General features: G+C 51.8%; 3 protein-coding genes across 7 annotated transcripts; 1 reads left to right on the forward strand and 2 right to left on the reverse strand.

Moving 5' to 3' along the window:
* Positions 1–224: 224 nt before the first annotated feature.
* CCDC120 (coiled-coil domain containing 120) lies at positions 225–6,240 on the forward strand (the record flags this gene model as incomplete). Its single annotated transcript, XM_082864284.1, has 10 exons — positions 225–262; positions 431–521; positions 664–797; positions 1,463–1,603; positions 1,967–2,261; positions 2,608–2,670; positions 2,971–3,145; positions 3,277–3,375; positions 4,711–5,625; positions 6,126–6,240. The coding sequence occupies exons 2-10, from the start codon at positions 473–475 to the stop codon at positions 6,238–6,240; spliced, it is 1,986 nt and encodes a 661-aa protein (XP_082720410.1). The 5' UTR covers positions 225–262; positions 431–472.
* A 1,623-nt stretch (positions 6,241–7,863) lies between these two features.
* Positions 7,864–10,677, reverse strand: PRAF2 (PRA1 domain family member 2). Its single transcript, XM_082864481.1, has 3 exons — positions 10,379–10,677; positions 9,006–9,223; positions 7,864–8,572 (listed from the first exon to the last, which is right to left on the reverse strand). The coding sequence occupies exons 1-3, from the start codon at positions 10,555–10,557 to the stop codon at positions 8,433–8,435; spliced, it is 537 nt and encodes a 178-aa protein (XP_082720607.1). The 5' UTR covers positions 10,558–10,677; the 3' UTR covers positions 7,864–8,432.
* Positions 10,678–11,045: 368 nt separating this feature from the next.
* WDR45 (WD repeat domain 45) lies at positions 11,046–16,234 on the reverse strand. Of its 5 annotated transcripts, none has more exons than XM_082864671.1 (11): positions 16,155–16,234; positions 14,635–14,706; positions 14,432–14,506; positions 14,238–14,342; positions 13,267–13,372; positions 13,049–13,143; positions 12,472–12,551; positions 12,151–12,359; positions 11,972–12,073; positions 11,743–11,888; positions 11,046–11,496 (listed from the first exon to the last, which is right to left on the reverse strand). In XM_082864671.1, the coding sequence occupies exons 2-11, from the start codon at positions 14,687–14,689 to the stop codon at positions 11,387–11,389; spliced, it is 1,083 nt and encodes a 360-aa protein (XP_082720797.1). In that variant the 5' UTR covers positions 14,690–14,706; positions 16,155–16,234; the 3' UTR covers positions 11,046–11,386. The 5 variants fall into 5 exon arrangements, with proteins under 5 accessions (XP_082720797.1, XP_082720794.1, XP_082720796.1 ...); XM_082864668.1 differs by having other exon boundaries at positions 13,267–13,375; XM_082864670.1 differs by lacking the exon at positions 16,155–16,234 and adding an exon at positions 16,031–16,141 and having other exon boundaries at positions 13,267–13,375.
* Positions 16,235–24,425: the final 8,191 nt, after the last annotated feature.

Consider the following 24,425-nt stretch of genomic DNA (forward strand, 5'->3'; position numbering starts at 1 on the left):
CTCTAAAATGGGGGTAATAATAAGCACGGAACGGCCATCACAGGGTGGTTGTGAAGATTAAATGTGGCATAGAACGTAACTGTTCCAGGCATCCAGGTGCTTAATAAATGCCTACTGTTCTTGTAGTTGGTTGAATCTGTACCATTAATTCTCCCTTCCCAGGCAAGACTCCTGACTGTGGCCCATGGGCCTCTGAGGAGGCATTGTAAGTCCGCCCAGCTCCCCACTTGCTGTGCTCCCACTCAATGGGAAGGGAACAAAGGTACCAGGGCCTTGACATTGACACAGATTATGAGAGGGCAGGCCAAGCAGTTGGGCGGGGTCAGGGTACCCTTTATTCCCAGCTGGGGTGTGGGAACCTGGGTAGAGGGGGAAGTTGGCGGTGCACACCGGATGTGCTTCCTCAGTGGCTCTCGTGCATCACTGCTAGGCCTTGTCCAGCCATCAGCCACAGCCTCTTGACAACACCAGGATGGAAGTCAAAGGTCAGCTGATCAGCTCTCCCACCTTCAGTGCCTCAGGTTAGTATCTGGTTCCCCTTCCTGCTGCCTCCTCCCCTGCTCTGAGTCACCACCTGCCCACTGGGGAAGGGTTGGTCCCTGGCCCCACAGCTGACGCAGGCTGCCCTGATTGCCCCCCGATCTTTGCTCCCTCTGTGTCCAGCTGCCCTGTTTGGAGAGGCTGCCCCCCAGGTGAAGTCAGAGCGTCTGCGGGGGCTGCTCGACCGTCAGCGGACCCTGCAGGAGGCCCTGAGCCTGAAACTTCAGGAGCTACGAAAAGTGTGTCTCCAGGAGGCGGTGAGGGCCGTACCCTAAGGGTGTCAGTGGGGGGTGAGGAGCAGGCACGAGGTAGGCAGACTGCGGTGGTGATGGCTGAGCCACTTGTCCGAGGTATAGATTCCCCAAAGCTCAGCTTGCATGTCTGAGAATCAATAAAATATGATGATATTTTGCCACCATCCCCTATCAACAGTTTGAAATCCAAAAAACCTCAGAAACAAAACAAAACAAGTTATTTCCAAAACTTGGCAGTGAAACCTGACCTGAACTGACATGGGGTGATTTATAGTTTCGATTTACCCCCCTTGCTGTGAATGTCCACACCGTTTGCCAGAAATAATAATGCAGTTCAGAGCATGCAGCCCAGGCCCTGAATGGAATGTCATATAATATGCGGTGTACAGATGGTGTCACCTTTATAAAAACTATGAAATTCTGTATTCCAAAGCAGGTCTCCCTGCCTCCCGTGCCCACTGCCCCAGGGACTTGGGCCACTGAGGGGCTGAGAGTCTCTGCTGCACGCCCACCTGGTGGAGAATTGGGAGGAGGAAGAGAAATAACAGGCATGGGTGCTGAGCAGGGCTGGGCTCCTAGTAGGACTTCTGTACCTTCGGGGGTCGTTACTGCTTTGCCACATCCCCCCAACTAACCCTTGGTAGTCTCTGACCCCTGCCCCCGCCCAGGAGCTGACTGGCCAGCTGCCCCCCGAGTGCCCACTGGAGCCTGGTGAACGGCCCCAGTTGGTCCGCCGGCGGCCGCCTGCAGCCCGTGCCTACCCTCCACCGCACCCCAATTCAGCACACCACTCCTTGTGCCCTGCCAAGGTGAGCAGATGGGCGTGCAGAGCAACATGGGGGTGGGACAAGAGCCCGGAGGAAGCCGAGAGCAGGTTGCAGCCAGGGGAAGGAGAGGCTAAGGTGAGGAGGGAAGGAGCTTGAGGGAGGTGGGTTCCAGGTCTGAGAGAGGATGCTGGTCCCTGTCAGGATAGGCCTCTCACCCCCAGGAAGATGAAGAGGCCCAGCCCTAATCCACACAGGCCCTGCCCCCAGGGGGAGAATAGGCCACCCCCAGGAGGGGCAGGCCCCGCCTCCAGCGTAGCTGGGCTCTGCCACCACTTGGTCCTGGTGCTTGGCCATTTCCCTTTCCAACATTTGGTCCTGTCCCACCCTCTCGGGTAGGCCCCGCAGGAGCTGGCGCTCGAGGCCCTGGAGCGCGAAGTGTCAGTGCAGCAGCAGATTGCGGCAGCTGCCCGCCGCCTGGCCTTGGCCCCTGAGCTCAGCACCGAGCAGCGCCGACGTCGGCGCCAGGTCCAGGCAGATGCTTTGCGGAGGCTGCATGAGCTGGAGGAGCAGCTCGGGGACGTCCGGGCCCACCTGGGTCTCCCGGGGATCCCGCCGCCCCAGCCCCTGCCGCTGTCCACTGGGGCAGTTATCGTTGCCCAGGGAGTCTGCCTGGGCACGCGCCTCGCTCAGCTCAGCCAAGGTGAGCCAGGCCCTGTCACCACACCGATGAAAGCGGGAAGATGGGCATTGGCTAAGGGACATGGTAGAGGTGGAGTGGGTGAGCAGCCAGTGAAAAGTGGGAGGTAGGTAGAACTTAAGGGGCCCTACGAGTAAGACGAATTGTGTAAACTGGCTCCTGGGCAAGGATGGGGCCATTGGGAGTAGGCATCAGGAAAGTGAGGGACCAAGCCTCTGGTGGTCTTGGATTTAGGTAAAGGTGGATGCTTGGGAAGTGTACGGGATGGGGAGGAGATGGCCCAGTGGTGTAAGGGGATGGCGCCCAGACCTTGCATTGATAGGCCGGGGTCTCCCCTTCTTACCTGTAGAGGACGTAGTCCTGCACTCGGAGAGCAGCTCCCTCTCAGAGTCTGGGGCCAGCCATGATAATGGTGAGGACCCCTGTCTCCCAAATCCGCCCATTTTTTGATGCTTAGCCCCCACCCTCCCTCTTCAGCTCCTCTTTAGCCATGACCCATCCTCCAATGGAGCCCCCATTTTCTTTGCTTCAGTCCCCCCACCCCACCCCATCAGCCCCGGTTCCTGCCTCATCCCTTAGCTCTTCCTCAGCCTGTCCTACCTGCTTAGCCCTCTGCCCCTCCCTACCTCCCTAGCCCCTGCCCTTTGCTTTGCCCACAACCCTTCAGGCACCCTCCCATTGGATTCTCCCCCACTTTCTCCCTTCCACTCAGAGGAGCCCCGTGGCTGCTTCCCTCTGGCTGAGCGCCCTTCACCACCGAAGGCCTGGGACCAGCTGCGGGCAGTATCTGGGGGCAGCCCTGAGCGGCGAACCCCGTGGAAACCACCTCCGTCAGATCTTTATGGGGATCTGAAGAGCCGGCGGAACTCCGTGGCCAGCCCCACCAGGTGAGGGTGAGCCCCTCCCCTCCTTCCCCAGGAGCCAGGAGTGGGAGCTGAGCCTGGGCTGGCAGGAGGGCCCGCTGCTAGGTACAGTCTCTAACCTGGACCCCCACCTATGCCTGCTCGTCTCTGTCTAGCCCCACACGCTCGCTGCCCAGGAGTGCCTCCAGTTTTGAGGGGCGAAGTGTGCCTGCCACCCCTGTCCTCACCCGGGGCGCTGGCCCCCAGCTCTGCAAGTAAGTGGACTCTGAGGGTGAGATTGAAGACCAGAGGAGGGAACCGGTAGTTCTAACTGGGCGTGTTGGGGAGAGCATTATCAAAGGGTGTGGGACATGAAAGACTGGGCTTTGAATCTATCAGTTTTATTCTGATCTTCTATGTAGGTTGTATGAAAATGCAAGAATTTTATTTTTGTTTCAGAACTTTTTTTCATAATGCACCCTATTGCATGATAAAGAAATATAGGTAAAATATCTTTTGGAATATGCCATATGTGTATAATCACATTATAAATAAAAAATTTTTAATTGACCAAAAAAAAAAAAAAGAGAGAAGAAAAGAAAGGCTGGGTTTTGAAAGGTGAATAGGAGTTGTCTTGGTGGAGAAGGGGGTGGGGGTCTGGGGCAGAAGCACCAAAGTTTGAGAATGAGCTTTTCTGTGCATTTTGGGCAAGTCATTTCCCTTCTCTGAATCTTTGTCTCCTCATTTGTGAAATGGGGATAATAATATCTGCCTGTGGAAGATACTGTAGGCATAAATGAGTTCTGGTTAACATGTACCACGTACCTACCATCTGCTAGGAATCAGTGCTTTACTTGGTATCAAACTCATTTAATTGTCACAACATCCCTGTGAGGTAGGTGCTATTATTATTCCCATTTTAGAGATGACGAAACTGAGACACAGAGAGGTTAAGTAACTTGCTAGTAAACTGAAGACCTGGTATTTGAACCCAGGCAAGTTTGACTCAAGAGTCCATGCTTTTAACCATGGTACTCTACTACTTCTTAAACAAATACGTACTTACTAAGTGCCTACTTTTTCCGGGCTGTGAACAAAACAAAGTCCCTATTCTTGTGACACTTGCATTCTATGAATAGTGGCTATTGGGATGATAGTTTTGGGTGGTTCATACACATGATGGGACAGAGGATTCAGGAAGGGTCTTGAATTCCTGGCCTAAGGTTTAGGACCTCATGTTAGAGGAGGCGGGGAGCCCTGAGAAGCACCTTAGCAGGGAATGAGGGGTCAGATGTGTTAGGAAGAGCCCTCCGCCCTCCCCTGCTAGTATTTCCTCTTGAGCCCTACACACACTTACATCTCCCTCGGAGCTAACAGTCCCAGGCACCCCCGTACATTTTTAACCCCTCGGCTCCCCAGTCCGTGGCAGAACCTCTGCTGCTCTTTACAGGCCACTACCTTTCACCTTTATACACACAGCTGCTAATCCTGGGCCCATTTTGGAGGTGTGGAAGTGAAGGCTCAGAGAGAGGCAGGATAGGGAGGGCACTCATCCCATCTCCCTGATATTTCTGACCCTTCTCCCATCACCCCCACCTCTGCGCCCCCAGACCTGAAGGCCTCCATTCTCGCCAGTGGTCCGGCAGCCAGGACTCCCAGATGGGCTTCCCCCGGGCGGACCCTGTCTCCGACCGTGCCTCCCTCTTCGCAGCTCGCACCCGCCGCAGCAATAGCTCCGAGGCCCTGCTGGTGGACCGGGCAGCTAGTGGGGGAGCTGGCTCCCCGCCTGCACCTCTGGTTCCCCCTGCCACTGGTCCCCCAGCCTGCAAGAGCAGTGAGGTGCTATATGAGCGCCCCCAACCAACTCCTGCCTTCTCCTCCCGCACGGCTGGCCCCCCAGACCCTCCCCGGGCTGCCCGGCCCAGCTCAGCCGCCCCTGCCTCCCGCGGGGTCCCCCGGCTCCCGCCTGTGTGTGGGGACTTCCTCTTGGACTACTCCCTGGACCGGGGCCTGCCCCGCGGTGGCGGCGGGACAGGCTGGGGGGAGCTGCTGCCCACAGCTGAGGTCCCAGGACCCCTCTCTCGCCGGGATGGGCTCCTCACCATGCTCCCAGGCCCACCACCTGTGTATGCAGCTGACGGCAGCAGCCCCCTCCTCCGCAGCAAGGACCCCCACAGCCGTGCCACCCGTACCAAGCCCTGTGGCCTGCCCCTGGAGGCTGCTGAGGGCCCAGAGGTGCATCCCAACCCTTTGCTGTGGATGCCCCCACCCGCCCGTATCCCCCCAGCTGGTGAGCGCAGCGGCCACAAGAACCTTGCCCTGGAGGGGCTGCGGGACTGGTACATCCGGAACTCGGGACTGGCCACAGGGCCCCAGCGCCGGCCTGGGATCCCCCACATGGGCCCGCAGCACCCGCCCTTCCTCCATGCCCGCTGCTATGAGGTGGGCCAGGCGCTGTATGGGGCCCCCAGCCAGGCGCCACTCCCGCACTCAAGGAGTTTCACGGCGCCCCCTGTCTCCGGCAGGTATGGGGGGTGCTTTTACTGATGGGTAGGGGTCTCTTGAGGCAGATGGCAAAGGTGTCCAGGCCAGGGAGCCAGCTAGTCATGGTAGCTAATGACATGGACCATGAGAGAAGTAGGTGCAGCCTTGGCCCGGGGTCACTGGGCCCTGCCTGACTCGCATTAGTCCGTGGGGTCTCGGTGGAGGGGTATCTTGGGTCCTGGTAGCAGCAGTTCTTCACCAAGCTAATACAAGAATTTTAATATTTGAACAACCAGTGCATGTCAGCTGAAAATGAGCCTTGAAACTAGGGTGCTGGGAGGAAGGGACGTCCTGTGCCCCTTGCCTTTTTCTTCCTCTTTTCACCACGCCCCACGCTTGCGAGCCTAAAGGTGCTGTCCTGTGCCTGCCTCCACCTCTTTAACGAGCCTCTTTTCCTCTCTCTTTCTGTGTCTTGTCCGTCTTTTCCTCTCTCCTCTGTCTTCCCACCCTGTCCTCCGGATTCCTGCTACCCCTTCTAAAGATACTACGCGGACTTCCTGTACCCCCCGGAGCTGAGCGCTCGTTTAAGTGACCTGACGCTAGAGGGGGAGCAGTCCTCCGATTCTGACCCCCAGACCCCGGGGACACTGGTCTGACCCCTTCTCATATGCCCCTTGTTGGCCTGGGAATGACTTCAGTCTGGGGAGCACACAGCTGACCTCGCTGAGCCCTGGGGTGTGGCTGCTCTCGGTCCTGGGGGGCACCAATGTGATCTTCCAAGGCCCCTGGCTCCCCGTGGGCCCACGAAGGTGTCTGACACCCTGTGTCTCCTCTCACACTGTGCTGGGGACTGGGGGCCCTCCGCCAGCTTAAAAGAGAGGAGAGGGGATGATGTAATGGGAACTCCAAGCCCCTTCCTCCATTTCTGTTTACAGTTGTGATCTAGGTATTCACTGTCTTCCCTCAACACTAGACGTTTTATAAAAAAGGAAACTGTGATCTCGTCCTGGTTGGGTTCATTCCTGTCCCCATGACCAGCCTGTTCCATTCAGAAGCCCCCTCCACAAAACAAACCATATAGGGTCTCAGGGCCCACTTTGGGGCAGCCAGGAGACTCTGGTGTGAACAGAACTCCCTGCCACCCCCCACTGGGGCAGTTTTTCTTGGGGAGGTGCCCACATTTGGAAGGAATGAAGTCTCTGCCCACATTTGGAAGGAATGAAGTCTGGGTGGGGGGCTTGTGTTCATTTTCTCTCCCCCAGGGTGCCTGAAGGCGCCCCAGTCCCTGTCTGCCTGTCTGTGCCCGCTGCCTCTGCCCACAGAGTGAGACGACCCAGCCTTTGGCGGCAGCCTCCTCTGCCCCGACTATCCCCAATCAGGAGGCCCCGCAGGAGGACCAAAGGGCAGAACCACTGGGTGTGTTGTGTCCTGGGATGTAGCGGTGGTGGAACCTGGCGTCTGGTAGATGCCAATGAAATCCTCAAGTGACGTCTCGCCACGGGTTATGTCACACCTTCCTTGGCTTTCCTTCCATCCACCACTTTTTAAACAAATCCACACAAGCTGTGTTTTCTATGATACCTGTCTGTGGCTTTCTGGAGCTGGGGGTTCCCTTACCCCCTTTACCTAGTGTTAAACTTTTCTTTTTGTACTAATGGATCTGGGCCCAAGACACTACCCACACTGGAAGGGGATTTCTATAATAAATGTGTAAACTGAACCCATGCATTGCTTCCCTGTCTGCCTTGCCTTGGGGGCCCATATCTTTAGCTAAGACTAGGTAATGTATTTTTACAAGAAAAAAATATATAGCATCATGGAAACAGCCTGTGATAATGTCATCTGCTTTGGTTTTACTTGCTTTGTGATGTGGGGCAACTTCTTTGCCTGTCCGTGCTCAGATTCCTAGCCAAGAGCCCTTAGTAATACAAATGCGGGCAGCAAACACTCCGTGCCCTTAACTCCCTTGTGTGTTAATGCCACCCTAGAGGTAATAGGTTCAAGAAAGGAACTGAGAGCTCCTCCTTCAGCCCACATATTTGACAGGGACCCAGTCAGAAAGTCTCTGGTAGAATTGAAAAGCAGGTCACTTCTGGCCATTGAAACACACAGACTTTACCCAGGAGGTCCAAATGGGCTTGAGCAATGCAACAGCCTTTATTGTTGTAGCAACACTGATATATATGCCCCATTCCTGGTCAGGGCTACCCCCACCCCACCCCACCCCATCCCACCCCTTGGTCCTTGTCACTGTGGAACTTTGTGGGGGGTGGGCTGGGGAGTGGCAGAATCCCTAAGCAGAGCTGGAGGGAGGCAAGTGGGACTGGTGAGTGTTGGGGTCACCTGGGACCAAGGGTTCAACTGGGTCAGGATACCTGAATCCTCCACCCAGATGGGGGCTGAGAACACTTGGATCCTGGGTTCAAAGCTGGGGTGGGGTCTGGAAAAGCCTTGGTCCAGGGTTCAAGATCTGAGAATGCCTTGGTCCCAGTCCCCAGCTTTGGGGCTGAGCGTGGGAGATAGGTGGGTCCCAGATTGGGGTTGAGGGGGAGTGTCTCTGGGCCCAGAGTTTGAGGTTGGCCACGGATGCTCTGGTCTCTAAGCCCCAGTTTTGGGCTGGACGTGGGTGTCTCTGGTTCCCAAGTTCAGGGCTGGGAAGACTCTGGTTTCCTAAACTGGGGAGCTGGGTATGAGGGAATATCCCAGTTTGGGACCTGGGGGAAGGGTTGCAGTTGTCCTGTTTTTTGAACTGGGCAGGGGCTCCTATTTTAAGGACTGGGAAAGGGCTCTGGGTCTGGGCCAGGGTGGGGATGGCATTCTCCATGTCCTAGGTACAGATCCCAGGGCCCTAGGATCCAGCCTCCTGTTCTTGTCCCAGCGCCTCCAGCAGCAACCCCATTGGCGTCCGCTTGAGACCAATGCTCTCGATCTGGTTCTCAATCTTGTTCTTGAGGTTGCGCAGGCGCAGTGACGCGTGCACCAGGATCACTGTGGGCAATACCGAGAGGAGCGGGGTCAGTGGGATGGGATATCAGCCTTTAGCTAATGGGGGCCCAGAGAAGGGAACTGGAGCACAGGCAGACCAATGGCGTGGTCGGTAGCCAGGACGCCTCTGAACCCTGCTAGTGTGGCGGAGTAATGAGCTTCGCAACAGGGGCGTGGCCAGGGAGGGTGCCCAGTAATGGGGACGTGGCCGGTGGAAGGCACTTCATACTAGCAGTGACGCCCAGAAGGGCGGTTGTAAGAGGGGCGTTCCCAGGGAGGGGAGCAAAGCCAGGGAAGGCGCTTTGTAAAGGAGGTGTGGCCTTGCCCGCCGGGTGTCCCAGCCCCCTCTCAGCCCAGGAACCAGGGTAGGGCGGGCCTGGCGCCGTTTGCGAGCGGTGGCCGTCTTCCCGGCCATCTCAGGGTAGTGGAGACTCACGAAGCACGGGCCCGGCGATGCTGAGCAGGAAGGTGCAAGCGCCGCCCGCGGCCCAGAGAACGAGGAGGCCGACGGCAAGCACTGCGGCCAGGCAGGCGGCTGGGTGGCTGCGACGGCAGCGGCGCACGGCTGTTCGAGTCTCAGCCGCCCACACCAGCATGCCAAGGGCCACCGCCACTACCAGCGCGCTTAGGAGGGTGTGCAGCGGGCGCACGTACCTGCGGGGACAATGGAACTAAGCTAGCCGGGCAGGCGGGGAGAGGGCCGCCTGGCCCCCTTGCCTCCCAGACCACCGTCCACCAGAGTCCGTGCCCCAAGAGCTTTGGTTCCCACCCCCACCCCACACCCCGCCCCCGCTCCGGACCCTCCAGCCCGGCAAATACTCCCGTCAGCCCTGTCTCCAACAGGTCCACCCTTCAGGGATTCCAACTCCCAGGAGCCCTGGGCTCCCCTGTGGACCCTCATTTATTTCTTGTCAATCCTACAGTCCCATCTTCCTGAGATCTCCTGCTTCAGGCCCTCCCATTCCGCTAGGCCCCAGGGCTCACAGCCTTTCCCTTCTCTTTCCTTCCGATCTTACCCCTGCAGGACCCACTCCAGCCGGCCCCCCCCATCCCAACGTGCCCCAAAACCCACTCTTTGCAAAGGCCCGGCCGTTGCAAATTCCTCTTCCAGTCCTTCTGTTTCCATACATTTCCCTCTCCCCAGGCCCTGAGTCCCTTCCAGACTTCCCTTCAAATTCCCCCTCCAGATTCCCATTTCCTATAGATTCCTCCCTCCATCATTACTAGAACCCCTTCCAGGCTTTCAGTGCCACTTAATTTCCAGTCCTGCCCAAGTCCCTCTTCCAGGTTCTCCATCCCTCCCTGGTCTCAGGCCTTCCATCCCCAGGTCCTCCCTCTAGACTCAAGTTCCCCAACAGGTACCTGCTCCTGGAGCATTCTAATTATAGCCAGGCCCCTCTCCAAGCCCAGATCCTCCACAAGTCCACCCTTCAACTTGACCACGTCCTGTCCCTGTCGTAAGTCCTCCAAGGCCATATTAATCTGGCCCCATCACCCCTCAGGCACAGTCGTGTCCCACTTTCGGGACCTCCTAATCTTCAGGTCCACACTTCCCCCTACCCCCGCAGGACCCACTCCAGCCGGCCTCCCCCCATCCCAACCTGCCCCTAAACCCACCCTTTGCAAAGGCCAATCCTTTCAGATTCCTCTTCCAGGCCTTCTATCTCCCAGTTTCCCCTTCAGTTTCACACTCTACTGAATTCGCCCTTCAAGGTCTTGCAGCCCCCTCAAAATCCTGCGGGTCCACCCTCCATGCCCAGCGGGCGCCCCCAGCCAACCTGCGCCTCCCTCCCTCCCTCCCTCCCTCACCCGGCCAGAGCGAGACCGAGGCCGAAGCAGATAAGGTAGTTGGTTTGATAGTAGAGAAGGTTGTTGATGACGCGGTGGCACCATCGCTGCGGGTCGCGTGGATCCGGGGCCGCCAGACGCGCCGACCCCAGAACGAAGTCGTCCAGGGCGCGTAGCGGTGGCAGCCGCACCTCCGACATCCTGCCGGTCGATGTAGCTGGACCAGTCAGAGGAGCGGCCGGACTACAACACCCGTTCTACACCGCGCCACCGTGGGGCACACCGGGAAACGGAGTCTGGGCCCTGCAACCACTACCCTGACGACCTAGTGGACTGAGCAGGCGCAGCAGCACACGTGACCGAAAATACCAACAACACGCCGGAACTGTAAGGTAGCAGGGGCCGCTGGGAAATTAAGTCTCCGCCGCGGGGCGAGGCATTCCCGTCCACCCCCAGGCGGCGATGCCACAGGGACGGTTCTGGGCGGTGCTGGCGTCTCTGGCACACAGTGGCCAGACATTAGAGGACATGCAGAGACTGTCAGAAGGACCCGAGCAGGATCCCACTTCCTTCCTGTCAGGGTCCAAGAGGTTCACACCTTTCCAGGAAACTCCTGCAGGGCTTTTTCAGCCTCATCTCCTCCAGGCCCCACTCCCGAGGTCCAGGCATAAATACTATTAAGGGCCTTTTATTCATATTCATCATATCAGAGATCGTCTCTTTCTAGGAAGTCTTTTAAAAATCCCCACAGGTTGGATTAGGGCACCCACTCTGGGTCCCTAGCAGTCTTCTCCAGGCTGGGGGCCCCAGGGGGGCCGCTGTCTCTCTGAGTCCCTGGCCTGGCTCTGCGGGCACACAGTCATCAAGAAGTGCTTGGGGCGACTGAGCTGTTTAGGCATTGCTCTTAAGAGTGGAAAGTGGGCACCTGCTCCATTAATGTTTGCTGGCTGGTGGCTTCCACAGCACTCCCACCCCCGCACAGGCTTTGCAGTCTGCCACTGCAGGTCCCTAGCACAACCCACAGGGTCCTTAAAAGTCATCGTCATCACAGATGTCAAGGTACACATCGAAAGCCTCTCTGTTGCAGTTTCCATCGGGAGTGAAGACATATTTGTGGAAGGTCCCATCTACACAGATGGCTGGAGGAGGGGGGAGGATTGGAAAAGGTTAGATGCTGCAAAAGCCACACACTCCAGTCCTCTCAGGTGTCCCGTGGCTCAGGGTCTATCTCCAGGTCTTTGCCACGTGCCATCTCCCTTAGCGATGGTGGAAGTGAACCAACCGTTTGGCTCCCTCAGGCCTCCCATGCCCTAAAATTCTTTCAGGTCCAATTTGTAGGCCTTCGCCCATGCAGTACCCCCCAGTCAAGGGCTATTCCCACTCACCAATGACAGAGTTGACATTCTTGGAAGTGTTGCGACCAAAAGCACAGATGCAGGCTGACTCAGCAGGCACGGTGAAGCTCGCCAGGCTCCACTGAGAGTCCACATACTGCCCAATCATAGGCCCCACCTTGCCCACGCGAGCCAGCCTGCAGGCAACACTGGCTAAGCACAGGTGTGATATATGGGCAGGGGGATGGGGGTGAGGCAGGGTGGGGCAGGAGGCACTCACGCAGAGCGGCGGTTGAGGCGGGTATCCTTGAGAGCAAAGATGTGGACTGTGCCCTTATCACTGGATGCACACAGGAAGGAAGAATCATGGCTGAAGTTGATGCTGAAAGACAGACCAGCGATGATGCCCATGTCATGTGGTGTGAGGTCAGGAGCCCACCAGGCATACCCTGTGCTCACCAGTAGAGGGTGGCGGGGTCAGTGCCTCGGCGCAGCTCCACCAGCTTCTCCTTGGACTGCGTGTCAAAAAGGCGAATAAGGGTGCCCTTCTGAGAGGCCGAGGCCACTACCGTGCCTGGCTGGTTCAGAGACACGCAGGCCACGTCGCTCTGATGTGCATTGATGGTAAACGGAGCAGATGAGGTGCCGGGCTTTGTGCTTGCCAGGTCCTATGGTAGAAGGAGCAGTTTGGGCTTGGGGTAGGTGGTAAGGAGGTAAGTTGCCAAGAGTCCACAGGGAGAGCCAGCCCACCTACCCACCCCTGCCCACTGGACAGCTCACCACAAGTTGCAGGCTCCCGCACTTGTGTCCTGGGAACACTAGCAGTTGTTTCTCCAGGCTGGGGCAGAGGTCACAGAGCCCTAGGGTGGGGTGGGGGGCTGGTAAAGAGGACGTTGGGGCCAGGCAGGGTCTCAGGATGGACAGAGCTGGATAAGGGCCGGACTTCAACCTTCCATGATACATGCTACCCACAGAACCCACAGGGGGCTTGTCCTCAGGTGTGCTCCCCACCATCAAGGCAGATTCCCTGCCTCCCTATGCAGCTGTGGCAGCCCCAGGAGGCCCAGGAATCCCTGGCATACCCATTAATGTCCTTAATGAGCCTTTCTGCTCTGCTATCTGAGGCAGCCAGGGGTGAGGCGGGGCTGAGAGTAGAGAGAAAGAACTGGCTAAGGATGGGAAAATGGATAGAATGGGAGTACGGGCATCTCAGCCCATTGGAGCATCTCTATGCAAAGACTCTCTCCCTGCCTCTCTTTCCCAGTTACTCGTTGTGTGCCCCTTTCTATCTCTCTTCTGCCCCTCTGCCCCATCCACTGCCTCCTGCCACTACACCTGCATCTCTGGGTCCTCTCACCCTTGGGGTTGTCCCGGGTGTCAAACTCAAACAGCTTTCGGGGATTGTCGGGGAAGGAGTACACATAGATGCGGTTCTTCAGCACGATCACGATTCTGTGGGCATCACACAACACAGGATGGTCGTGAGGGGAGGGCAGGGTGCCCATGCAGGACTAACCCTCTAGCCTGCTGTGGGGACCTCCGACCTCCCCCACCCCCAGCCCACCTCAGGCTCACTTGTCATGGCGCATGCGCACAGCCAGCACTGGCTTGGTGAAGGTGAACTCCAGCACCAGCTTGTCCTTGGAGTCCTTGCCCTCCCGGGCATCGTCCCAGATCAGCACTGCTGGGCAGGTGGGTTGTCGGGGCCAAGGTTTAGGGTGAGGGGCAGCCCTGGTGACACAAGACCTACCCCTACTCCCCATGGGACCTCAACCCACTTGCTTAACCTTTTGCTAACACGCAATATGACCTCACACAGCATGAGCACTTGTAGATGTGATTCCTGAGAAGACAGGTTCTAGAACCGTTATACTCATTTACAGATGAGGAAGCTGAGGCTCAAAGGGGTTTTCTATCTAGCCAAGGACCTCACAACCCATCAGCAACCAAGCAGGGACTCACATCCAGGCCTGTAACTTCTCATCAGTAACTATTTCTGCCTCCAGGGTCCCAGCTCATACCCCTCAGAAGATTTCTGTGAGGAATCCTAGGGCATCTTTTGCCATGTCCCAGTGGGATCAACAAAAGCCCTTAAAATAAGATGGTGCTTGAGACTCAAAGCAAGAGGGCACCAGGGAGACAGCCCCGAGATTTTAAAACCTATTAGTTGTGTCACCTTGGATAAATCACTTAACCTCTTTGGGCCTCAGTTTCTTCATCTGCAAAAATGGGGATGATGATACTTCCTACCACACAGAGTCATGTGAGGATTAAATGAGTTAATACATGTAAAGTGGTAACAACAGCACCAGGCTCACAGCAAGCGCTCCATAGGTAAGGACATGGCATACAGGAGGCATTCAACAAGTGTCTGTTAAATGAAGACAAAACACCAAGCTTCTCAAGTGATAAGATCCAGGACTTGTAAGATGTAGGCCTCACTGTGTGACTCTGAGTTACTCTAACATCTTCATTTGCCAGAGCCTCCGGGAGGCCAGGATTCCAGGGAATCTGGGCCAAGGGTGGGACCGGATGAGGACACTTACCTGAGATCTCTGAGAACTTGGGGCTGCTACCACCGCCCACCAGGGCCAGCAGGTTGGAGCGGTGCAGCATTTCCACCAGGCCCATGCTGCCCACCTGCTCATGGTCTGGACAAGGACCAGGGTGTCAGTAGGGGTGGGTGCCAATGCCCAGCCCAGCCCTTCTGCCCATTGCCCCTCCCCCACCGACAGCTCACCCAGATGCCCCTTCTCCATCAATGGCTCCACGTTGTAGATGCGCACACCTGTCTCCATAGCGCAGCAAAAGCAGCCTGGGGACGGGAGGAATCCGGGCTGCCTCAAAGGATGTCCAGGTGGGAAGCTAGGGGTTTAACACCCACCTCTGGCCATTCTCTCCCTCCCTCCCTCCCAAAAGGGCACAGGCACAAGCCTCTCTCACTTTGATCTTGGTTGAAACGCAGACTGGTCACTCCTCGAAGTGGCTGCTGAGTCATGGTCCAGGATTGCTTCCCTGGACACAAATGGGGGTAGGGTTGGGAAGAGTCCTGGGGTCTGTTCTCTGAGTCCTAGAACTCCTGTCCCCAACTGATTTCTTCTTCCTCCTCCCACTCTGCTACCTAACCCCAGCAGGACTGCAAAGAAGACAAAATCAGGGGGAGAATCCTAGGGTTTCCACTCTAAGCTCCCAAGACCCCAAAGAGCATGGACAGGAACATTCGCATCTTCTTACACTTGGTTGACTCCAGCTCTCTCGGCCTACCCTGACCTGGACATCCCCACCTCCTCCTTACTCCCTCCCTGACTGACTGCTTATCAAGAGATAATGGGGTAGGGGGTATCCCAGTGATATCTCCTCTCTACCCTCAGCCAATCCTGGCCCCAGTGCCCAACATGGCCTGGAACCACCCCCTACCCACTTCTCATCTTTACACCTGGACCCAGCACCTAAGTCTGCCTGTCAATAAATGGGGAAAGGGGGCTCAAACATCCACCTCTTCCTGCACCTCCCTGACCTGGCCCTGAGACCTGCTACAGTTGGTCCACCGCTCACAGGAACTCCCCCGCCACGTCCTTCTACTCCAACCTATTCTACCACTCCAGAGCTCTCTCACACCTTCCTTCCCCACAGGCTTCCTGAAATCCCTTCAGGATCCCATTCCCACCTCCACACAACCCCTTCTCATGACATGCTAACTTCTGTCCAACCATGGACAACCTGGACCTTCCCCCAGACCCCTGTATGCCCTAAAGACCCTACCTCAGGATTCCCTTATCACTCCAAATCCCCCACCCCTGGGACATACACTTCCATATGTTCTGCTGTCCCTGACTCTGACATGGGTTGGCTTGGACGTACCCCCAAGAATTGCATCCCCCTAAGGTTCCTCCTCCAGACCCCCTATCGTCTCCCCAAGACCCTGCTCCAGGGCACCCCAACCCCTCAAAACCCTTGCCCAGGACACACACTTCCCAAAACCCCTACCTGGGACAACTCAATCCCCCCCACAAGACACCTGCCCTAGACCCCCCCCTAATATTCTTGTCCCAGAGTCCCCATACTCCCTTCAAACCCCCATCTCCCCAAAACCTTTGCCCAGGCACACCCCTTCCCACTCTCCAAACGTCCTCCCTTCCCCCCTGTACCACCTCCACCGGACCGCCTCGCCCCCAAAGACCCATTCTTTAGACAGCCCCACCTTGCAAGATCCCTTTTTTGGGACCCCCATTCCAAAGACACTTGCCACCCAGGAACCCTGCCCAGGGATGCCTCACACATCGCTACCACCACTGATGTCCAAGACCACCCTCATACTCCATCCAGTGCCAGCACCTACTCAAGATCCCTGTCCTAGATACATCCCCATCCACCACCAAGACCCTTGCTCAAAAGACCCCTCCGTCCCCCAGATCGCAACCAATTCTTGCACCATGCCCCAGCTCCCTGCCGCCTGCACTGACCTGACCTCTGCGCGTCCCCTGCTCTCGGTGCCGCCCACGGCCCGGCGTTCTGACCTCCCGGGCCTTAAAGCCCCACTCCCTTGTTTACATCAGGCCTTACTTCCGGGGGAGGGAGTCTGTGACCGGAAATGACTCACCCTCGCTGGAAAGCGCGGCTGCAGTCTTCCTAAACCAGCTTCTGGGTCTTTGGAGCAAAGAGAGGGAGCGCGGCGTTCCCCCAGGAGAGCGCGGGGAGCAGAGGACGCTCCGCCACGGCATGACTGTCTGAAGGAACCGAAGACGGGTGGGAGAGAGAGCCTTCCCCTCGCTGAGCGAAAAAGGGCGAGAATTCCGTAACTGGGTCCTGCTCGGAGAGCTAGCGGCGTTACCTTCTGGGCTAACAAGACTCGGACCTCCGAGGTCCAAGAGGGGCCGCCCCTGTTAGCTATTTGTAGTTCTCCCAGACTTCTAGGGAGGCGACCGGGGAGCCTCGAGGCGGGGGTGAGCCTGGAGACCTTCAAAGCTGAGTCTATCCCCATAGCCAGGGGAAGCCAGGATGGGATTCCCCACCCCACCCATGCTTCGTTTTATTTACAAAGTGAAAAAGTATTTTTGATGGCAAGAGGTTATAAGTGTTCAGTGTGGGAGGAAAAAAGACCCCAATTATGTACATACTGGAAATATTTTTGTATTCAACTTATAAATTTTGAGATGTGGACTCAACGTGTAGTGTTGAGAAATAATACAGAGAAATCCCATGTGCTTTAACACTTACCCCTGAAGGTAACATGTTGTATAGTAAAATACTACACTCAGAATGTTCACACAGTTGTGATACTAAGTATCACACAGTTGTGACACTGAGTATCACACAGTTGTGATATTGACACAATCCACCCATCCTTTACTTTTTTTCAAATATTGTTTTGATGCTTTAAAAAATTATTAATATATAATGGGCATCTGTTTTATTCATCCTTTTTAATTGATTCATGATATTCCGTGGAATAAATGTATAACTGTTCAGCTGTTCCCCTACTGATGGCCATCTAGGTTGTTTGATGTACTGTGTTGTCAACATCCACAGACATATTTACTTGTGAATTTTGGCCCCATGTACTACCCTAGGCGTGACTCCATTGCTGTGCTCCTCAGCAAAGCCAATCTTCTGGCTTTCTTCGGTCTCTACTTCCTCACATCCCAGAGCACATTTAGCTTTTTTTTTCTTGGCCACGGCATGGGATCTTAGTTACCCGACCCGGGATTGAACCTGGACCCTCGGCAGTGAGAGGGCCAAGTCCTAACCACTGGACCACCAGGGAATTCCCAGAGCATATTTAACTTAATTCAGTTTGGCTTTTGTCACTTCCATGTCTCTGAGACTGCTCTTAACCAGATCACTGATGAGTAACAATCTTCCCAAACCAGCAGTCACTTCTCTACACCTTCTTGTAACCACCCAGCATATTCCACAGTTTCTTGCTCTCACTCTCTTTGTTTTCTCCTATATCTCTGGCTACTCCTCCATCTTTATCCAATTTCCAAATACTGTGGTATCCTTGGGTATGATCCTGGCCGCCTTACTTTTGTAGTCAGTATTCTCTCCCTAGGTGACTTCATGTTGTCTCAGAGCCTTAATTATTGCAAATATTTGGAAGATCCACTAATTTAGGCCTCTAGCCAAGACCTCTTTCCTGAACACCAGACTCATATGCTATGGCCTGTTTGACGTGTTCACGTGGATGTCTCATAAGGCATCTCACATTTAACGCATCCAAACAGATCTCTTGAATTTCCCTGGCTCAACCAACCTCCTGTCTCCCTCATCTCAGCCAATGGCACCATAACACCCAGTCTGTCACTTGAGCCAAACAGCAGATATATCATGGTTGATTCTCCTTATTTGTCACTGGCAAATTCTGTTGGTCCCACTGTCCAAGTGGTATCACAAATACAACCCCTGGCTCATGCACTTTTAGTCAAGATGGAGTAACAGGGACAAAATTTGTCCTCTCACGTGAAACAACCAACCACTGCCCCCCGCAAAAGGAAGAATACATGAAACAATGGTTTTTAAGACGTACACATCAGACAGTGAAGGACAGTGATCCCTGAGAAATGGGAAAGAAGATGAGCCCCAATCTGCTCCAAGTTACCACTTGGAGAGTTTTTTTGTTTGTTTTTTTTTTCATTTTAACATCTTTATTGAAGTATAATTGCTTTACAATGGTATGTTAGTTTCAGCTTCACAACAAAATGAATCAGTTATATATATACATATGTTCCCATATCTCTTCCCGCTTGCGTCTCCCTCCCTCCCACCCTCCCTATCGCACCCCTCCAGGCGGTCACAAATCACCGAGCTGATCTCCCTGTGCTATGCGGCTGCTTCCCACTAGCTATCTACCTTACGTTTGGTAGTGTATATATGTCCATGCCTCTCTCTCGCTTTGTCACAGTTTACCCTTCCCCCTCCCCATATCCTCAAGCCCATTCTCTAGTAAGTCTGTGTCTTTATTCCTGTTTCACCCCTAGGTTTTTCATGACATTTTTTTCTCAAATTCCATATATATGTGTTAGCATACGGTATTTGTCTCTCTCTTTCTGACTTACTTCACTCTGTATGACAGACTCTAGGTCTATCCACCTCATTACAAATAGCTCAATTTTGTTTCTTTTTATGGCTGAGTAATATTCCATTGTATATATGTGCCACATCTTCTTTATCCATTCATCCGATGATGGACACTTAGGTTGTTTCCATCTCCGGGCTATTGTAAATAGAGCTGCAATGAACATTTTGGTACATGACTCTTTTTGAATTATGGTTTTCTCAGGGTATATGCCCAGTAGTGGGATTGCTGGGTCATATGGTAGTTCTATTTGTAGTTTTTTAAGGAACCTCCATACTGTTCTGCACAGTGGCTGTATCAATTTACATTCCCACCAACAGTGTAAGAGGGTTCCCTTTTCTCCACACCCTCTCCAGCATTTATTGTTTCTAGATTTTTTGATGATGGCCATTCTGACTGGTGTGAGATGATATCTCATTGTAGTTTTGATTTGCATTTCTCTAATGATTAGTGATGTTGAGCATTCTTTCATGTGTTTGTTGGCAGTCTGTATATCTTCTTTGGAGAAATGTCTATTTAGGTCTTCTGCCCATTTTTGGATTGGGTTGTTTGTTTTTTTGTTATTAAGCTGCATGAGCTGCTTATAAATTTTGAAGATTAATCCTTTGTCAGTTGCTTCATTTGCAAATATTTTCTCCCATTCTGAGGGTTGTCTTTTGGTCTTGTTTATGGTTTCCTTTGCTGCGCAAAAGCTTTTAAGTTTCATTAGGTCCCATTTGTTTATTTTTGTTTTTATTTCCATTTCTCTAGGTGGTGGGTCAAAAAAGGACCTTGCTGTGATTTATGTCATAGAGTGTCCTGCCTATGTTTTCCTCTAAGAGTTTGATAGTTTCTGGCCTTACATTTAGGTCTTTAATCCATTTTGAGCTTATTTTTGTGTATGGTGTTAGGGAGTGATCTAATCTCATACTTTTACATGTACCTGTCCAGTTTTCCCAGCACCACTTATTGAAGAGGCTTTCCTTTCTCCACTGTACATTCCTGCCTCCTTTATCAAAGATAAGGTGTCTATATGTGCGTGGGTTTATCTCTGGGCTTTCTATCCTGTTCCATTGATCTATATTTCTGTTTTTGTGCCAGTACCATACTGTCTTGATTACTGTAGCTTTGTAGTATAGTCTGAAGTCAGGAAGCCTGATTCCTCCAGCTCCGTTTTTCGTTCTCAAGACTGCTTTGGCTATTCGGGGTCTTTTGTGTTTCCGTACAAATTGTGAAATTTTTTGTTCTAGTTCTGTGAAAAATGCCAGTGGTAGTTTGATAGGGATTGCATTGAATCTGTAGATTGCTTTGGGTAGTAGAGTCATTTTCACAATGTTGATTCTCCCAATCCAAGAACATGGTATATCTCTCCATCTATTTGTATCATCTTTAATTTCTTTCATCAGTGCCTTATACTTTTCTGCATACAGGTCTTTTGTCTCCTTAGGTAGGTTTATTCTTAGATATTTTATTCTTTTTGTTGCAATGGTAAATGGGAGTGTTTTCTTGATTTCACTTTCAGATTTTTCATCCTTAGTGTATAGGAATGCCAGAGATTTCTGTGCATTAATTTTGTATCCTGCTACTTTACCAAAGTCATTGATTAGCTCTAGTAGTTTTCTGGTAGCATCTTTAGGATTCTCTATGTAGAGTATCATGTCATCTGCAAACAGTGACAGCTTTACTTCTTCTTTTCCGATTTGGATTCCTTTTATTTCCTTTTCTTCTCTGATTGCTGTGGCTAAAACTTCCAAAAGTATGTTGAATAAGAGTGGTGAGAGTGGGCAACCTTGTCTTGTTCCTGACCTTAGTGGAAATGCTTTCAGTTTTTCACCATTGAGGACGATGTTGGCTGTGGGTTTGTCATATATGGCCTTTATTATGTTGAGGAAAGATCCCTCTATGCCTACTTTCTGCAGGGTTTTTATCATAAATGGGTGTTGAATTTTGTCAAAAGCTTTCTCTGCATCTATTGAGATGATCATATGGTTTTTCTTCTTCAATTTGTTAATATGGTGTATCACGTTGATTGATTTGCATATATTGAAGAATCCTTGCATTCCTGGAATAAACCCCACTTGATCATGGTGTATGATCCGTTTAATGTGCTGTTGGATTCTGTTTGCTAGTATTTTGTTGAGGATTTTTGCATCTATGTTCATCAGTGATATTGGCCTGTAGTTTTCTTTCTTTGTGACATCCTTGTCTGGTTTTGCTATCAGGGTGATGGTGGCCTCGTAGAATGAGTTGGGGAGTGTTCCTGCCTCCACTATATTTTGGAAGACTTTGAGAAGGATAGGTGATAGCTCTTCTCTAAATGTTTGATAGAATTCGCCTGTGAAGCCATCTGGTCCTGGGCTTTTGCTTGTTGGAAGATTTTTAATCACAGTTTCAATTTCAGTGCTTGTGATTGGTCTGTTCATATTTTCTATTTCTTCCTGATTCAGTCTTGGCACGTTGTGCCTTTCTAAGAATTTGTCCATTTCTTCCAGATTGTATATTTTATTGGCATAGAGTTGCTTGTAGTAATCTCTCATGATCTTTTGTATTTCTGCAGTGTCAGTTGTTACTTCTCCTTTTTCATTTCTAATTCTATTGATTTCAGTCTTCTCCCTTTTTTTCTTGATGAGTCTGACTAATGGTTTATCAATTTTGTTTATCCTTTCAAAGAACCAGCTTTTAGTTTTATTGATCTTTGCTATCGTTTCCTTCATTTCTTTTTCATTTATTTCTGATCTGATTTTTATGATTTCTTTCCTTCTGCTAACTTTGGGTTTTTTTGTTCTTCTTTCTCTAATTGCTTTAGGTGCAAGGTTAGGTTGTTTCTTCGAGATGTTTCCTGTTTCTTAAGGTAGGATTGTATTGCTATAAACTTCCCTCTTAGAACTGCTTTTGCTGCATCCCATAGATTTTGAGTCGTCGTGTCTCTGTTGTCATTTGTTTCTAGGTATTTTTTGATTTCCTCTTTGATTTCTTCAGTGATCACTTCATTATTAAGTAGTGTATTGTTTAGCCTCCATGTGTTTGTATTTTTTACAGATCTTTTCCTGTAATTGATATCTAGTCTCATAGCGTTGTGGTCAGAAAAGATACTTGATACAATTTCAATTTTCTTAAATTTACCAAGGCTTGATTTGTGACCCAAGATATGATCTATCCTGGAGAATGTTCCATGAGCACTTGAGAAAAATGTGTATTCTGTTGTTTTTGGATGGAATGTCCTATAAATATCAATTAAGTCCATCTTGTTTAATGTATCATTTAAAGCTTGTGTTTCCTTATTTATTTTCATTTTGGATGATCTGTCCATTGGTGAATGTGGGGTGGTAAAGTCCCCTACTATGAATGTGTTACTGTCGATTTCCCCTTTTATGGCTGTTAGTATTTGCCTTATGTATTGAGGTGCTTCTATGTTGGGTGCATAAATATTTACAATTGTTAAATCTTCTTCTTGGATCGATCCCTTGATCATTATGTAGTGTCCTTCTTTGTCTCTTGTAATAGTCTTTATTTTAAAGTCTATTTTGTCTGATATGAGAATTGCTACTCCAGCTTTCTTTTGGTTTCCATTTGCATGAAATACCTTTTTCCATCCCCTTCTTTCAGTCTGTATGTGTCTCTAGGTCTGAAGTGGGTCTCTTGTAGACAGCAAATATATGGGTCTTGTTTTTGTATCCATTCAGCCAATCTGTGTCTTTTGGTGGGAGCATTTAGTCCATTTACATTTAAGGTAATTATCAATATGTATGTTCCCATTCCCATTTTCTTAATTGTTTTGGGTTCGTTATTGTAGGTCTTTTCCTTCTCTTGTGTTTCTTGCCTAGAGAAGTTCCTTTAGCAGTTGTTGTAGAGCTGGTTTGGTGGTGCTGAACTCTCTCAACTTTTGCTTGTCTGTAAAGGTTTTAATTTTTCCATCAAATCTGAATGAGATCCTTGCTGGGTAGAGTAATCTTGGTTGCAGGTTTTTCTCCTTCATCACTTTAAATATGTCCTGCCACTCCCTTCTGGCTTGCAGAGTTTCTGCTGAAAGATCAGCTGTTAACCTTATGGGGATTCCCTTGTGTGTTATTTGTTGTTTCTCCCTTGCTGCTTTTAATATGTTTTCTTTGTATTTAATTTTTGACAGTTTGATTAATATGTGTCTTGGTGTGTTTCTCCTTGGATTTATCCTGTATGGGACTCTCTGTGCTTCCTGGACTTGATTAACTATTTCCTTTCCCATATTAGGGAAGTTTTCAACTATAATCTCTTCAAATATTTTCTCAGTCCCTTTCTTTTTCTCTTCTTCTGGAACCCCTATAATTCGAATGTTGGTGCGTTTAATGTTGTCCCAGAGGTCTCTGAGACTGTCCTCTGTTCTTTTCATTCTTTCTTCTTTATTCTGCTCTGCATTAGTTATTTCCACTATTTTATCTTCCAGGTCACTTATCCGTTCTTCTGCCTCAGTTATTCTGCTATTGACCCCATCTAGAGTATTTTTCATTTCATTTATTGTGTTGTTCATCATTGTTTGTTTCATCTTTAGTTCTTCTAGGTCCTTGTTAACTGATTCTTGCATTTTGTCTATTCTATTTCCAAGATTTTGGATCATCTTTACTATCATTATTCTGAATTCTTTTTCAGGTAGACTGCCTATTTCCTCTTCATTTGTTAGGTCTGGTGGGTTTTAACTTGCTCCTTCATCTGCTGTGTGTTTTTCTGTCTTTTCATTTTGCTTATCTTACTGTGTTTGGGGTCTCCTTTTTGCAGGCTGAAGGTTCGCAGTTCCTGTTGTTTTTGGTGTCTGTCCCCAGTGGCTAAGGTTGGTTCAGTGGGTTGTGTAGGCTTCCTGGTGGAGGATACTAGTGCCTGTGTTCTGGTGGATGAGGCTGGATCTTGTCTTTCTGGTGGGCAGGTCCACGTCTGGTGGTGTGTTTTGGGGTGTCTGTAGACTTATTATGATTTTGGGCAGCCTCTCTGCTAATGGGTGGGGTTGTGTTCCTGTCTTGCTAGATGTTTGGCATAGGATGTCCAGCACTGTAGCTTGCTGGTCATTGAATGAAGCTGGGTGCTGGCGTTGAGATGGAGATCTCTGAGAGACTTTCGCCGTTTGCTATAATGTGCAGCTGGGAGGCCTCTTGTGGACCAGTGTCCTGAAGTTGGCTCTCCCACCTCAGAGGCACAGCACTAACTCCTGGCTGCAGCACCAAGAGCCTTTCATCCACATGGCTCCTTAATTTGGGATGATTCGTTGTCTATTCAGGCATTCCACAGATGCAGGGTACATCAAGTTGATTGTGGAGCTTTAATCCGCTGCTTCTGAGGCTGCTGGGAGAGATTTCCCTTTCTCTTCTTTGTTCTCACAGCTCCCAGGGGCTCAGCTTTGGATTTGGCCCCGCCTGTGCGTGTAGGTCGCCGGAGGGCGTCTGTTCTTTGCTCAGACAGGACGGGGTTAAAGGACCGCTGATTCGGAGGCTTTGGCTCACTCAGGCCGGGGGTAGGGAGGGTCATGGAGTGCAGGGCAAGCCTGCGGCGGCAGAGGCCGGAGTGACGTTGCGCCAGCCTGAGGCGCACCATGCGTTCTCCCGGGGAAGTTGTCCCTGGATCACGGGACCCTGGCAGTGGCGGGCTGCACAGGCTCCCCGGAAGGGGGTGTGGATAGTGACCTGTGTTCGCACACAGGCTTCTTGGTGGCGGCAGC

Source organism: Leucopleurus acutus, assembly GCF_964270905.1.
Source record: "Leucopleurus acutus genome assembly, chromosome: X".
Lineage (NCBI taxonomy): Eukaryota > Metazoa > Chordata > Mammalia > Artiodactyla > Delphinidae > Leucopleurus > Leucopleurus acutus.